The 16,692-nt window shown below is 40.2% G+C and overlaps 1 protein-coding gene across 1 annotated transcript in view; it reads left to right on the top strand.

Moving 5' to 3' along the window:
• The window catches only part of LOC139225692 (protein sidekick-1-like), a 213,790-nt gene that overhangs the window by 169,662 nt on the left and 27,436 nt on the right, over positions 1 to 16,692 (top strand). Inside the window, exons 23-28 of the mRNA XM_070856523.1 lie at positions 4,364 to 4,485; positions 4,577 to 4,689; positions 6,703 to 6,853; positions 9,354 to 9,594; positions 12,780 to 12,895; positions 16,049 to 16,235. Of these exons, the coding sequence (XP_070712624.1) occupies positions 4,364 to 4,485; positions 4,577 to 4,689; positions 6,703 to 6,853; positions 9,354 to 9,594; positions 12,780 to 12,895; positions 16,049 to 16,235 (930 nt within the window). The remainder of the gene's footprint in view (positions 1 to 4,363; positions 4,486 to 4,576; positions 4,690 to 6,702; positions 6,854 to 9,353; positions 9,595 to 12,779; positions 12,896 to 16,048; positions 16,236 to 16,692) is intronic.

Genomic DNA, 16,692 nt, shown 5'->3' with positions numbered 1-16,692 from the left:
TGCATGATGGTGTTTGTATGATTGGACTAAGGCCAAGTCGCAATCATTATTAGCACTGATTAACTGCAAATGGCAAAGTGGAGGGAATGCAGCGATGAGAGAGGGCAAGAGACAATCAAAGAACAGGACTGAAGAGGGGGGAGCAGATAGAGAAACATAATGAGGGAAGAAGAGAGAACACAAGAAAATGCAATCTCCAAGGAACAGAAGACCAAAGTCTCTCAGAAATGGACTGTGAGGCAGAGAGTAAGTGGAGGAGAATGGAAGAAAAACCTGGCTCGAACAGCAGAAATTTTTGTCCTCACATTTTCTGATTACTAATTTATGAATAAAAGCAGAAAAAGTGAAAGCAAGATGGATACAGACAGTTCTTAGATTCAGAGGTTATTCATTAATTCATGAAAGCAAAAGACTGAAGGAAAGACGGAGGACTGAAGATTAGGAAAAAGAACTAAAGAATGAGCAGAGAGAGTGGGAGAGAAAGATAGAGAGAGATCCACAGAGCATAGATTCTTGTCTTGTTTATTTATTCATGTATTCATGAAGTTGAGAGAATTTTGTCATTCATCTGAGCAAGGCAGCTGATACCAACATTTCCACATTATAACCCTTACAAGTTCACTGCATGCACTTACAAAACATTGGTAGCTGATAGCTGTTATTTGTTTTTGTTGCACACATGTACCTCAGTGTATCCAGAATAAACATTGCCTTGTTGCCAAAACTGGATCCAGTCATGTTATGTAGCCTTTTTACAATAAAAATCCCTTCCAATAGTCTACAAAATCTGTCTGATGCGCCCCAGTGTGCTGGTGTGTTACAACACACGTCGTTTGATTTAACACATCGGCTTTACAGATCTGTATTCTGCCATGTTCAGCAAATGTGATGCCTGTGATGCTGCAGCAGAATTGGATGGATTACAGCAGATCACACCACAGCACTTACGCCATCCAGAGATACTACGTATTAACCAAACACAGTGTAGAGAAGTGGTTGAAAAGTGGGTCTGAAGTGCTCTGTCTTGATGTGATTGAGTGAGATAATTTAGAGCAAAATGGACTGTGATGAGTTTTGATTAGCTAATTGTCATTAACAGAAATGAGCTGCTACTGCATACGTCCCATTTGTTAGGACATGATTTAAAACAACAACAAAAACAGGATTTTAGCCCCCAGAGCTGTTGTCAGATGTGCAGCCTGTCTGACCATTGCCAGTTCAGTTCACAGCTGTCTGTGAAGAAGTCTATTCAAGGCCGACTATAAATTGTGTGTGGCATTTGAAAGGTGGAGCAGTAAACCTTTCATTGGAATATTTAGTTCTGGTTGAAGTATGCATACAAAACGTATTATTAGTCCTCTTTGATTTATTCCAGCTTAAAAAAAAACCCTCCCAGAGGGAGAAAATAATAATAGTCTTCTCGTCACTTGTTGTTGACCAAATTCAGTGCAGCGCTCAGCTTGAATATGACAGAAGCAACTATTCAAACTTCCAGTCAATGCTGTTTAGCAGCATGTGCCAAGGAACAAACGTGGGCTGCATCAATGATGCTATTGTCAGAGAATTTTCTTTGTACTGTAAGCTGACTTAGTTTGATTTCAGTTGTTCTTTCTTACAGTCATTGATAGTATCCCATTTGTAACATTTCCTGGTTGGGGAAGACAGTTACTGTCTAATTATTTATCCTCATCAAATACCTTTGTAAAAGTTGGTGTTCCCACATTTGAAGATTATTTGTGAGAGGACAGAAACTACAAGAAACAAAGATATTTAGATTGAGAATATGGAGATATTGTCTGTCAACTAGATTTTGGCCGCTAAGTGTGGACATGTTTATACTTTGGGTGTGTTGGATTTTGGGATCAGGCACATAATAATTGATCAGTCAGGCTATCGCATGCAGTTTGAAATGGACCACACAGATCATTTCTGAGCCAAACCGTCCCGTTTTTCAGCTTCTCTTGTTGTGCAGCTCAAGCTGCCACAACTGGTCAGTCACATTGCACATTTCCTGTCAGTCCTTATTTCCATGGAGGTGGAACAATGTTAGAATAAGAATGGTTGAAACCTAATTTATTAGGCTTGTGCCTACTAAGACATTTATTGGTCTTAAATGGACTTTAGTGAACTGTGCATTTAATTCACCTCTCGCCTCTTCTGGTGTAGAGATTTATCTCTCTGTATTGTATTGTCGACCTTGGAAATATGAAATTGCTCTGACAGAGAGAGATATACAGCTGTAGCATAAGTGGCTGTGCTTTAACAAAATTAACATTTTTTTCTGTTACCAATCTTTTTATTTTCCAGTTTTATGGCCAAGCATAGACACATAAAAAAGGACTTGAGGCAATTTCTTGGCTCACTCCTACATGAAGCCTTTTTTGGACTTAAGTCATTATTAGAGACATGATTTCCTTCCTTTTCTCTCTCTTCTATCAATATTATTGCAAGTGTATTAGAGATAAGCCACGTTTCAGTTCTATTTTATTCCATTTGGCACTGCACATATTTTCATCCCTTCATGTAAAAATATTTTTCTTTATCTTTGTTTACTTCTTTTTTTAAAACAATTTTTTAGACACATGATATCTTTGAGACAGTGTGTCTCGTTCTCAAGAGAGACCGTTTTATCTATCCCTTTTGTTATGGATTTAATGGTCTAACTGGAGCCACAAACCTCCAGGAAACAAGGGTTGCAATTAATTGTCCAGTTTATTTATCCAGAAAATGATGTGTCTTGATTGTCATGATGATGAATAAAGAAAGAGCCAAATTACAATATCATGACCAAACAAATCAACAAACTCCAGCCTTTAAATCATGTTAAATATTTGCACATTAAAGTCAACAAATATTTCAAATAATCATTAGCCAAATATGTACTTAATCATAATATAAAAACCATGCCATGCTGTGATGCTTTGGTCCTTTTCTACTTGAACAAAATGTACTAATGTTTGCAAATAAATCCTTCTTGCACCTGGTTGTGTTATCACCGGCAGGTATAGGTGGTTTTATTTAAAATAACTCACTATTGAAGCATTCTTTCAAATAAACTCACATTGGACCGTGAGGAACTGTTTTCAGCTGGTTTTCCTCTTCCTGGCAGAAAGTTCTTTGTTGCAATTGATGATAACTTCTCCAAAACCTTCAAAATAACCTTTGGTGTTCCCCAGGGATTAATTTTAGGGACACTTTGTCTTTTCTGTATAGCCAACATGTTACCTCTCAGGTAGTGTGGAGGTGTCATTAGGAGACAAAGCATCTCTTTCTTAGTTATGCTACTGACACACATGACACGTGGCCATGTCCTGTGTATCCTTATGGTCACACAGGACCAACTGATTTCCGTTTTCATTGCATTGTAGTTATTATTGTCTATATGTCACAAAACTTTCTGCAGCTCAACCAGGACAAATTGGAAATTTTAGCCATAGGTTCTAAAGCTCAGCGATTCAACCAGAGCCAACAATTAAAAAACCTTTGTGTGGTATTTGACTCATATTTAAGCTATAAGGCTCATATGGGTTCTGCCACCAAATCAGTTCTTGATCACCTAAAAAATATTGCTGAAGTACAACCATTTCTTTCTCTCTCTGAGTGACACAGAAAAACGAATGCCAGTTTTTATATCAAATAGGCTTTACTACTGTAATGCCCTTCTATCTGGTCTACTCAAAAACATTATAAATTACCTACAGCTGATTTAGAACTCTGCAGTCTGAGTTCTAACCTGGACCAGAAGGAGAGAACACATTACACCCATTTTAAAATCCTTACTGGCATACATATCTCACATGCTTACAATGTGTGAACCATTGCAGCCCCTCTGGTCCTCTGGTGCGAGTCTATTAGATGTTCCAAAGTACAGGAGTACTTTGGTGAGGCAGCTTTTAGCTTTTATGCTCAGAGCCGCTGGAGCAGTCTGCCTGAGGATCTGAGTGTAGCTGGAAATGGTGAAATCTTTACATGTAAAATTAAAACCTACCTCTTCTGCTTGTCTTTTGGTGAAGAATGATTTATAGACATTATATACTTTAATATATAATTTAATATATATATCTTGTTTCATTACATTCATGACATGATGATAATATGATAAATCATATTATATTTCATTTTATCTGTTATGTTATTATCAATATTGTTATAGTCTGCTCTTCTTCTGTGTTATTATCGGCTTGTCAGTCATCTCTGAAGCTTTCCAAACGGCACTAACCTATATGAAAGGTGCTATACAAATAAAATTTGATTGATTGATAAAATATGGTGACTTTCTTGTACTAGCTGCACAATAGCAGAATTCTTTGTTGGTCTTTGTAGCTTTGAGTAAATCAATATTCTGTCTGTTTTCCATCTGCAGAACTTCCTGGCGCACCATCTCACTTAGTCATCTCCAACATCAGCCCTCGTACAGCTACACTTCGGTTCCGCCCTGGTCCTGACGGCAAGACAGCTATATCGCAATGGATAGTAGAAGGCCAGGTGCGTGTGTTTGTGTTTGCGCATTTGCATTTGCACTTCTGTGCAGGAGGTAACATAAACATTATGTACATGCAATGTCCATGTTTAACAGGTATTGAAGGAGGATGGAAAGGAAGAGGCATGGAGAGTTGTCTACCAGAAAGACAACCAGCCAGATGCAGATATGCTAGAGATCCCTGACCTCACTCCGTTCACCCAGTACAGGTGAGCATCAAACACACACACAGTCTTTACAGAAACATGGTCAAGTGCTACCACATGCACACACACACACACACACACACACACACACACAAACTCACTCACGCACATCTCACTCTTCGCCAGTTTCTGCAGTATTGCAAGACTCAGGTGAAGTTAGATAAATCACACAGACACACAGAGAGACAGTTCCATCTGAGACTTTTCTGTTTGTCAGCAGCTTCACAGCTGCTGCATGCAGATCCTTATTACCCTCCTGCAAGTAGCTAGGGGGAAGGCGAGGGAAGTGGGGAGGAGAGGGATGAGCGCAAGGGAGAAGAAAGGTGATGAGAAAGCGGGAAGGCCAGCAGAGAGCATTAAAGAGAAGAAGAGACAAAGGGCTAAGAGACGAGGAGAATAGGAAATAGAGGAGGAGAGACATGTTTCTATAATCCCTGCTCAAGGGCTGTGGGGAGTCTGTAGTTTATATACGTGATCTATCGTCACTCTGAAAAGCAGCAGTTCTTCACCCTCTTCTCTCCCTCTATTTCTTTATCAGTCTCTCTATCTGTCTCCTGTATTTATCAGTCTATCTGTCTGTCTCTGCCTCTTGCTGTCTGTATCTCTGCCTTCATCTGTAATGGGATTGCGGCGTGTGTGTGCGTGCACACACGTTGCACACTCAGGGATTATGTTGTCACAGGCAACACCATTGGGACATTAGATGAAGTGATGCACTTGTCTGCGTTTCTTATCCCCCGCCTTAAGTCCCTCTTTACACACCGTTCTCTTTCTCCCTATACAGGGACCAAAACTCATAGATGTAGTCTCTCACACGCACTCTGCACTCTCACACATTTTTATCACTCACACCCACGCTGAAGGATGGATGCATTTAGAGAAAACAAAAGTAACAAACGCTCCCTCATGGCTGTATGTGTGTGTATCAACAGGTCTGTATAGTTATATATAGAATGTTTGGCATCCTCAGACAGCTTAACATTGGCCTTTTCAGAAATCCTCTTTTAGCTGTGAGGCAAATAATGCACAAATACACTTACACAAATGTCCAAAATGTTTTTTTTCTTCACTCTTACTGTGAAGTCTGGTTGTCTTGACATGTCCTTCGATATTTCATTATGTGCATGTGGGCGGCTGTGGATCAGTGGTAGAGTGGGTCGTCCCTTAATCAGAAGGTCAGGGGTTCGATCCCCAATGTCGAAGTGTCCTTGGGCAAGACTGAAGGCATGGCTTCAGTGTGTGAATGAGTATGAAAGAATAGTCTCCTCCAAATTACATTCCTCCTGTATGAATGATGTGTGAATGAGGATGTCATCTAAAGCGCCTTGAGTAGTTCAAATAACTAGAAAGGCGCTATACAAATACAGACCATTTACCATGTGCATTACACTACAGGCAATTTTATCTTTCAGATCAGCTCTGCATTTTATTTTGTATAATAATCAGTTGTATGCAGATAAAGTCTGTATGGCTCCATTGTTTAGGTTTTATCCTCTGTCTCTACAGTAATATTGAGTAGTACTTGAAAATGTTAGACACGCAGTGTTCAGTTTTGAAGACTTGACCCCAATGTCCAACTTGAGGCTATGAATTCTTAATTATGGTCATGGTGTGTTTAAAAAGGTCCTCCAGCACTTGAGTATTGCACATAAACGTGGGGTAGTTTAAAGAGACAGATAAAAAAATTAAATCCCTAGTGTGGTTTAAGCACAGCATACTACATTCAGTGTCATCTTTATTCTTTTTTTGCTACTCTGCCTGGTAAACATCCACATCATTTAAACTCTGCATCCCCATTTTGGAACACAGGTTTTCTGTATAAGTTTGCTGCCTCCAAGTCTGTCAAACCCCTGATGATCTCACCGTGACACCATCAGAGCTGGTTCCTCAACAACACCCTCCAGAGCAGCAGTACACATTAAACAACTGCTTTCACAGGCTGAGCAGTAGTTGACAAAGAAGCTCGTTGTGTGAAATCATTGGAGTGTCCCTATAACTGCTCCCTGTTCTCTCCAGGTTCAGGATGCGGCAGGTGAACATAGTCGGCTCCAGTCCGATGAGCGTCCCTTCCAGGATGATTCAAACCCTACAGGCTGCCCCTGACACGCATCCCTCTAACCTCACCCTGCTGTCTGCCACACAGACCAGCCTGTGCTTTAAGTGGAAGGTACTGAAACACACACAGATACAGACTTTAACTCTTTAACACCTTAAAACTTAACTCTGCCTGTTTACAAGCATTCAAATAGTGCTATTTTGACTAATATGGATATTATTAGTGTTTCTTTGCTCTTTCATCTCTTGACTTTTTATTTTCTCCTATTTTTCATATCAGTGTATGCATATATGTGTGTTAGTGTGCACTCACCAGCAGCAGTACTGAACAGGTTGAGTGGCTGACAGCCTATAATCAGTGTCTCTCCTTGTTATCAGTGCTAACACTAATCTGTCACATTTCCCATTCACAGCGCAGACCGCTAGCAGCACAAACTGCAATGTAATTTTCTCTGTACCGTCTTTTCTTTTTTGCTCTTGTTCCTACTCTTCATACCTCTCTCTTTCCCTCCCTCCCTCTTTTAGTCCCCCCTCCCCTCTTCTATTATAACATAAATGGAGAGCAGAGTATTTTCCATTTAAGAGTTGGAATGAGAAAAAGAGCCTGTCAAATCAGACACAGACACTGAGGCACTATGGGCTACCTGTGCAGCATGCTAATGGGATTTTACCTGCATGTTAGCGCCCAGCCTGAGCTATGCTAGGTTTTCTGCTGTAATGGAACCATCACAATGGTTTTAGCTAAGGCTATTATTCTAAGCTGCATATTAAGGGTAATAAAGCTAATGTGACATTCTGTATTATGGCTCCTAAATGCTAAGCTGAGCTAAATCACCGGGGTATTTAAAATGGCTGGGTGTCTCACTTTCTTATCTGCTGCGCAGCACAGAGCAACTACTGTGCGATGTTGGTTAAAATCTTGTGTGGAATGACACACTGCGAGCAAACTGAACTTTGTACTAATGTGATTTTAGGGCACTGAATAATAGGTCGTTGTGGCTGTACGACATAATGACATGGTGGTTCACGGGGCAGAGTAGAAAAGATGAGGTGACAGAGAAAAAGTATAGACAGGAAAAGGAAGGAGGGTGGCAGGAAATGAGAGTGGAAGCAAGTAAAAGAGGGTGTCAGAGTGTGAATAAAACAGCGAAAAGGGGGTGAGACAGAGAGAAAGACCAGGTGATGGGATGTCAGAGGGAAGAGGAAAGTAAAAGCTTTTTAGGATGTACTTTAGACACAACCACATAAATCATCAAATTCTCAAGAGCTACAAAATGTTTGTTCACTTGTGAGTGTGTGTATGCTTGTGCCTCATTACTGTCAGTTTACTGAAATCTGAAGTTGACATTTCACTCATGTTGTCTGGACCCAACGCTTTGATCATTCCACTGGAAAGACGCAATATTCTTCTTATAATGATTTTAAGAGGTTATTTTAGGGTTTAAATGCCCTTTTTACTTTATAACCTATTTTCTATGAGTGGAGGATTCAGCCAAAGTTCCAACAGATTTTACTACTTCACATGAAAAATGTGTGTATTTTGTTTTTGTCCTTGCTTTTCTAACTGGTTTGAAGTGGGTGGGGCTCTGCTGGAAAAAGGTGGTGTCACATATAACTGTGGGGTGATCAAAGTGCAGCAGCACTTGAATCAATTTGTGATGACAGTTGGTGGGTTGCATGCTCTTGTTGCCTGGCTTTATCAAAATACACCCACACGGTCCTGATGAGTTTCTGAGTATTAAATTCATAATAAATAATGGTGAATGGTGTTTTTCTGAACTTTAGCTGTGATTGTTGCCTATTTAGTCATGAATATTTCATGTTACACAGAAATGCTTGAGTTTTCAGGGGTTTTGTACTTGATATGTGTGCCAGAATATATGTCCAATCTTGGTGCACAGGATATGTGTGCATGTACACATATGATATAAATGTGTTCCTTTGTGTGTTGATTTGTTTGTATTGTGTTTTTTTTCTCCTAAAAACATGCATGTTCCTCTAACGACCTGAACTCATACTTAAAGCATTTCTCATAAATAGGGAGAGGATATCACTCCATGTTGAGTCACATTGTTTCATAGAGCAACAGGGTTCATTATTTTTTTAATCACATTTTTACCAAAAGTGGTTTTTCGTTCAATCATCCTTTCAGCCCTGTCTCTGTATGGATAGTTCTTCTTTCATAAATCAAAGTCAAAATTGATTCATTTCACAAATTGCAGTGACAGCACAGGGTGGCCAAGTGCTGACACATTATACTTGCACAATTTAGGATTGGCACACTGGTTCTCATTCATTAAAATATTATGGAATAAAATTTACTATGTTATTGAAAAACTGCCTCGGAAATTATCCTGACAATTACATAGACATCCTCTAATCTGACATGAGTTTGCTTTCAGCCTCATGCCAAACAAGGCTATATGTGTTAGATTTTATTTTATTTTATTTTTATTTTATTTGCCGTAATGAAAATAAACTTAACAAACAACAACATAAACACATGGAAAGCTGAAGAACTGCACCAGTGTGTCATTGTCCTCATGTAGAACAAGAATACTCAACATGTCTTTTTAATTTGCTCTTTTTGTTCCTCTCCTCTTATCCTCCAGCCTCTTCCAGAATCCGAGTACAACAGCAGCCCAGAGACTGTGGGGTACCGCCTGCGCGTGTGGAGGACAGACGGACAGGGGGAGGACAGGACTGAGGATATTGAAGGAGCAGGGGGGGTCACTGAAGCCACAATAGAGGGCCTCAATCCCTGGACCCATTACCAGGTTCAGATACAGGCCTACAACTCTATAGGACCTGGACCATGGAGCAACACTGTGGCAGCACACACCGCAGAATCTGGTACGAACACAGACCCCATTTATTTCTGTTTCCTGTCTAACAGAGCTGTCTGGCCAATATTGTGTTAGCAAGAGGACAGATGGATGAGGAACAGTGTGCTCCGATTACCTCCCTGAGTCTCCTCTCATCCTACCACCTCTCTGTGCCCTCTATACTCTCCCTGTCTTTCACTGAGGGGGAAGATTGACAGAAAGGGGGAGGGGTAGGGGGAGATGATTGAGATAAAATCGAAGATTGGTTCAGAGAGTGACGCACTGAGCTGTGTGTGTGTGTGTGTGCACTTGTGAACCTATCCAACGGTGGACCTGCCGTTGTTAGACATTCACAGACAGTGGACATTTTAGAGTTCCACTGTTGCTGCTTTAAATCGTGTCTCAGACCCTTTGGAGAGTTTATTTTAATTTTTGCAAAGAGGAGACATGCAGGTATCTGAGAGTTAAAGTTCATACTCAGCAATGCCCCAGGAGTGTTTGCTGGTTAGAATATTGTTTTGTTTGTTTATTTCCTGAATAGACAGCAACAGTGAAGAGGTAGACAGGAAATACAGGATGGAAACAGAGAGAGCAAGAGAAACCCTTAATAAAGAAGTTTATTGAATCAACCATAGCCAAGGTGGCTCTTTTTTTAAACTTGTAGCAAGGAATGTTTGTGTGTGTGAGTGTGTGTGTACAAATAGTGTAACTGCGTTCAGCAATATGAACAAGACGTTTAGCCTGCTAGGGGAAGAATACTCAAGTAGCAAAAAAAAACTATCCTTAGTCTTCTGCAGGCTCATTCACCGTGGTAGAATATGCAGATAGGTAAAAGGGCTTGACCTCTAAAATCAGTGCACATTCACATGTAGAGAGCCACACCAGGTCGGTCACCTACCACAGTATATGCTATTAAATTGAAGCAGAGAGAATCATATTGGACAGTGACAGGTCAGGAGAACCTCTAGTCCCATTCATGAAGTCTATCTTACAACAAATTCAGAGCTATAGCCTGAAGTAAATATTCAGAGCAGAGAACAAATTACCTTTAACTATGTGATAGTTATTATCAGTTTAGTTCCTTTGCCGATACACTAATGGGATTTTGCTGATTGAGTGACTGTTTAGGTGTTTAACTGCGACTCGTGTCTCTAAACCAGTATAATGGAGAGAAACTAAATTAACTTAGGGGCACCAGCAGGGTTTGCACTGTTGTTGTTTTTAATTGAGGATGGTAGTGTGCCAACAACAACAACAACAACAACCTATCTCTGTTATACAACCTCATTGAAATTTTAAGAACGTCAGCTGATTTTATTTTATGTCTAATTAATTAATGAATGTGCCAGTAACACTAGAATTAGTCAATGTAATTGAATTTAAGGGTCATGCATATTATTAATACTTCAATTAATCAGTTTTGTTTATGCCAGGCTGGGTTTACCAAACTTTTATCATCCTTAAAAATCGCACACACAACACAAGTGTCACCTCCTGTTTGGAGGGCATATATTTCTCGAGGGGAGCTTATTGATTTTGATATCAGATGCAGTGAATTTAATCCTGTCAGGAGCACATTTCTGTGTGATTTTGCTCACTGTTCCCCAGTAATAATCAAAACCCTGATTACCTGGTGTTTTGCTGTACATAATTTAGGTTCTTGTGTTTCCTGACACTTTCGTCAGCTCAGCATACAATTTGAGTCCTGTGTGACAAAGTAGTAGAGCGTATTTTACTAAACAGGTTGATGCCTCTGTTTAACACCAACATGCAGTCAAATTGTGGAACCCAGATGATGATGGCAAACTAATATTTCAAGATGAGGTCCACACATTTCTTTCTAATTGGCCATTTTATTGTCAGGAACATGTCCACACTCTGCTTTGGTCAGTGTGCCTCAACTAATTTTATGTGGGGTTGAATATGTGATTTAATGCTGTCACCATACATGATCTCATTGTAAAAACATAAAAGGCCATCTGGGAAGTTTGCAAATGTCCCTTTCTGAGATAATCTGTTGAGCGCACTTGTGATGGAGGACTTTGTCTATTACAGAAACTCCTCCTATAATATCTTGCTGACTAAACGGCATCTATAACAATGACTTCACTTACAGATGAGCAGGACAAATATTTCTTTACCGTCCTTTGATTTAATCCCAATAACTGAAGGACAACAAACTGTAAGAAACCTTCGCTGTAACATTTAGGTTATTTAGAGCCATATACAAGCTTCCCCTTTACAAACAAACAAGGTTGTTGGCAAAAAACAACAGGGACAGTCCCAAGACAGCATATCTGTGGAGATTTGCAGCATTTGAAATTATGGAACTCGTTGAAAACATTTTTCAGAGGTAGATTTGTTCTGGGCATTTGTCCTTGATATTACACAAATCTTTTAGAACATGCCGTAGGCTGAACTAATAACTCTTGTTACCATGACACAAAGAAATTCAGGGAGAAATGCTAGCTGGTAACAAGACAAACATTAAACCAGACTATTAAACAAATCAATATGTCAAGTATTTAATCTGTAATCTTTGTTCTCATTACGACCATGTTTAAAAAGTGCACCGTTAATAAAGAACACAGAATCAAACACAAAACCTGTAATAATGAGAAAGGTTTTAGTCTGATTTTCTGCTGCCGTGACATATGCTTCATTCAATTCATGCTAACCTGAAGTGGCTGCGATTGTTTTCAGAATATTTGTGTCATAGGAAGATGGTTAAATGTTAAAAACAATGTAGTTCAATTAACCATTATTTAAAGAAAATCTTTGTTCCCACTGTATTAATTTTTCTCTGCAGTCTGTGTTCACAACAGATGGTTCCATTGCAGGATAAGGAGGTTCCCTCTTTGATAGGTAGACAGTTTCTAAAAGACCATTTGAAAAGCACTCTGGCATTTATATAATGAAAGCTTATATTAAAAAATGTATTTGAGTTTTTTTGGGTTTTTTTTTTCAAACTGACAAGCAATAGTGGACGATACTTGGTGTTTGGTCACTGCTGGTAATGAAGCTATGTATCCGTCCGTGTCTGTGTCTGTGTCTGTGTCTGTGTCTGTGTCTGTGTTTGTGTGTGTGTCTGTGTCTGTGTCTGTGTCTGTGTCTGTGTCTGTGTCTGTGTGTGTGTGTGTGTGTGTGTGTGTGTGTGTGTGTGTGTGTGTGTGTGTGTGTGTGTGTGTGTGTGTGTGTGTGTGTGTTCTCTAGTTCCGTCTGGATCTCCGCTGAATGTGACTGCTGAGGCTGTGAGTTCCACCAGGATCCTACTCACCTGGTCTGCTCTCCCTCTGGCACAGAAGAATGGAGTCATTCTTGGATATAAGGTGTAAAAACACTCAAACACACACACACACACACACAAACACACACACACAAAACATCACCCTAGCATTCTCACTTGGCCCTCTCAGCCCATTATCACTTCCCCCAACACTTTCACACACTCTCAAACACAGAGATGCACATAGACATGCAAACTAAAATCTGATATTAGACGAATATGATGTAATATCCTGTAACTGCTCTAGTTTGTTCGTCCCACATCACTGCTTTTAAAAGCACCCGACCACTGTAAGCACGTTTGGGGGCGTGTGTCTAATTCTGCACATGTATATGAGAGAGGCTTTAATGTTTAATACCCTTTCATAAAACAACAGTGTATTTCATCTTGTAGTAGGAACAATGGCTGGATTATTCATTTATGAAAAATGGACAATAATCCATAAAGCCTGCTGGTTTTGAAAAGTGCATTGTTTATTTGAAATATAAAACATAAGCTGCAGTTTAGGCCGGAGAATGTGATTTGTTGAGTATACATGCCTGATGTGAATATGCTTTGGAGATTCTGCATTAGTATTTAAGTCCAGACTTTGCGACCCACTTAAGCAACATAGCCCACAGTCTGTCCATGCCTGCCAAATTAGAGCTCATCCTTTTCTTGTTTATCCAAACTAAGTCAGAGACGTCTGTCATGCTGGAACCTCCCGATGGTAAAGTGGCTGACCTGCTCTGATGTTCAGGATTCTAAGAAAAAGCTGGATAAATACTGTTGATGGTAAAGTGCAAGGTGCACTTATTTTTGCCTGAGTGCACGCATCCCTCCTTTTGCACTCAGTGTGGTTCCACCTGCTTTTTGCGGCCTCCCACGCACACCCTCCAGGGGTTGATTATAACGTACTCCACTTCCTTGTCGAATTTTAAAACAAAGAGAAGACACGTACCAGCGGTCTCTATTTTTGCAGTCTTGCTTTTCTTGTTCAGTGGCATAGACAGTACCCCTCAACATCCTTAGGAAAAAAATGAACAAACTGTAAGCGCATGCAAAATATATTTGCTAATATGAAAGTGGCATTAAATACAGCTCCTAATCACCACCAAAACAAAACATGAGCATAGCAAAGGAGGGGGGGGCAACCTCAATTGCTTGGACATGGTTGGGACATGAACACATAAATCTACACCAGACAATAGGCTGTGACTGTGTGATATAAGCTATTACCATCCAGTATTTTAAAAATGAATAAAATTCAGGTTATACCACCATACACCATGCTCAAAGAACAACACAATATCCATCTGTGCGTTTTTTGTGCCCTCCTGAGGATCATGCTGAGCAGTGATTTGTCTGATGCACTGCAGCCAGAAATAATACACTTTTGAGCAGTAATCACGCCAAGCATTATGCCTACCTTGCTAATAGATGGGAGGTGGCTGCCAGCAGCTGCTCCTCAACTCCCTCCATCCCCTCGTAGATGTTGAATAGTTCCCCTGCCTCTTGCCATACAGTCCTCCTAACTGTTTCTGTTTTAAGGCACTTAAGAGGTGGTATTTTCTTTCAGAAGGGTTTCAAGTGTGGCAGGGAGTTTATGAACATGAAAGAACAGAGAGAGAGAACAAGCAAAAGAAGAAAGAGCAGTTCTTGACACATACTCCTGTTGCCTGTGAAAGCAAGTGCTGATTTGTTTTTTATGTGGGCACTGGTGTAATTTTAATATCAGCATTAGTTTTAGTGGGAGTTTCGGTTAAAGGATAAGTCTGTTGGTATCCTTTGCTTTTCTCATCATCAACAAATCCCGTTAAAAGACCAAAATTGGTTTCGCTTCTGTATCCAAAGCCTGATATGGCCTATTCCTCTTTGCCACAGACCTCCATTGTTGTCAAAAACACATCAGTGAGCCACACGATTGCACTGGCTGTTTGTTCATTATGATGAGGTATGCTCTGCAGATTGTAAAGTCCTCTGAGGCATATGTTTGATTTGTGATTTGTGGCTATATGAAATAGAATTGACTTGACTTGATTGATGAAGAGAGGTATTTCGAGTCAGTTCCACATACACACCTCTGGTTCTGTACACAGGCTGCAGTCGCATAGTCTATTTTGTTTAGGAAGGTTCCCAAATGAGTGAAATGACCCAGAAGTGTCTAAATTGCAGCCATGATAAGAGCTGGTCGAATTCTCTAAATGCAAAAGAAACGTGCTTCAGTGCTTCCTTTCCTATCTGCTTTAACATAGTGTACACTGCACCAAAGGAGATAATGCCATCCCACAATATGTTATTCTAGTGTAATTGCAGTCAGATTCTCTTAGCACCGCATTTGTCTTTTCATAAGTCCTTCTGAATTTTTCTTTACATCTTTTCTTCACCTTATGACATCTTTCATCAAAGTCAGGAATATGTGTTTAGGAAAAGACTGCAGTCACACTCACAAGCACATCAAATCCACAGTTGAAAATAGTCCCCAACAAATGCCATTTTTTATACCTAATGCATTTGCTAAAGACTACAGTGCCCAGCTGTTATTCAGTGGCAAATTACTCTACTTCTGTTAAAAATTAATACGTGTTTTTGTGACCCATTTTTAACCCTGCAATAATAGAAACATGTTATGACCAAAACGCTGACATACTGTGACCTTATAAAGTTTATAGAGCTTTTGCTTACTAAAAACAGCTGCCTGCTACGGCCAGAAAAATCACCATGAGAGTCACGGCTGTGAACCTAAACAGTAAAGATGTGGGCTGGACAGTCAAACAATGAGCTGAAAATGACTATAAAGCAACGTACAGCTGAGAAGAACTGCAGAGTCAGAAGATACTTATCAGTAGGTTCATTATAACACACAACAACTTTCACAAACAAGTGGTCCTGTTATTCATTGTTAATATTAAAATATTATAGCAGTTTTAGATTTACATCTGAGGTAGGAAGGAGCAGCAGAGTGCTGATAGGTTGCAAAAGTCTAAAAGTATTGAGAGAGTTGGTTTTGGTCTTTAACTGGTATTTGTCGACAATCATAAAAGCAATTGCAAAAATATAGCATCAACCTTACATCCTGCAGCGCCACCAAATCTACTGTAAATGCAGGAAAAAGCAGACAAACCGTGTTTACAGAGCTGACACAGTGTAAACTAATTTGTTCACTCACTTTATCTATATTTCTCTTTTATATGTGTTCCTGTGTGTCTGTGACCAGGTGCTGTACAGCGAGAAGGATTCAGAAGGTCCCCCCAGTGTTCAGGTGGCAGAAGGAGAAGGGAGTATGTCGCTGCTCCTCGGGGTTCTCCAAAAATACACTGTGTATGTGCTGCAGGTGCTGGCGTACACACGGATGGGTGACGGCCCTCCCAGCAACCCAATACTGCTCAGAACCAAGGAAGACGGTAGGATCCCCCTCTCTCACTCGGGTCTGATCACTGACCTTTCTGTCCAGCAGTTTGTTCAACACTTTTGCCTTCTTCTCACCTCTGTAGCTGTTTTTCACCTCTTTACACCTCTGCTGTCAGCACAGCCAACAGCTTCTCTCCCCCACTTCACTGATCATGCACTGGGTTCAGCTCACCCCTCAGACCCCCTCCACGGCGCAGCATGGGGAACACATCTTGTGTGTGTGTGTGTGTGTGTACCGTGTGCAGAAATCTCCAGATGTAACCATGGCAGACTTCGCAGGATGCCGGCAAACCAGTCTGGTCTTTCGATTAATAAAACACACAAACACACAGAAAGACACACACATCCTCTATCAAACAGTGTCACGTTTGAAAAGTTTTTCTCATTTGAGGATGAAACAAGAACGGGGAAGTCAATTCTTGGCAATGTTTAATGAACCTCTATCCTGTC

The sequence above is a fragment of the Pempheris klunzingeri genome, chromosome 3 (genome assembly GCF_042242105.1).
Source record: "Pempheris klunzingeri isolate RE-2024b chromosome 3, fPemKlu1.hap1, whole genome shotgun sequence".
In the NCBI taxonomy this organism is placed as follows: Eukaryota; Metazoa; Chordata; class Actinopteri; order Acropomatiformes; family Pempheridae; genus Pempheris; species Pempheris klunzingeri.
The sequence above is the reverse complement of the archived record's forward strand: the minus strand, read 5'-3'. Positions and strand labels throughout refer to the sequence as shown.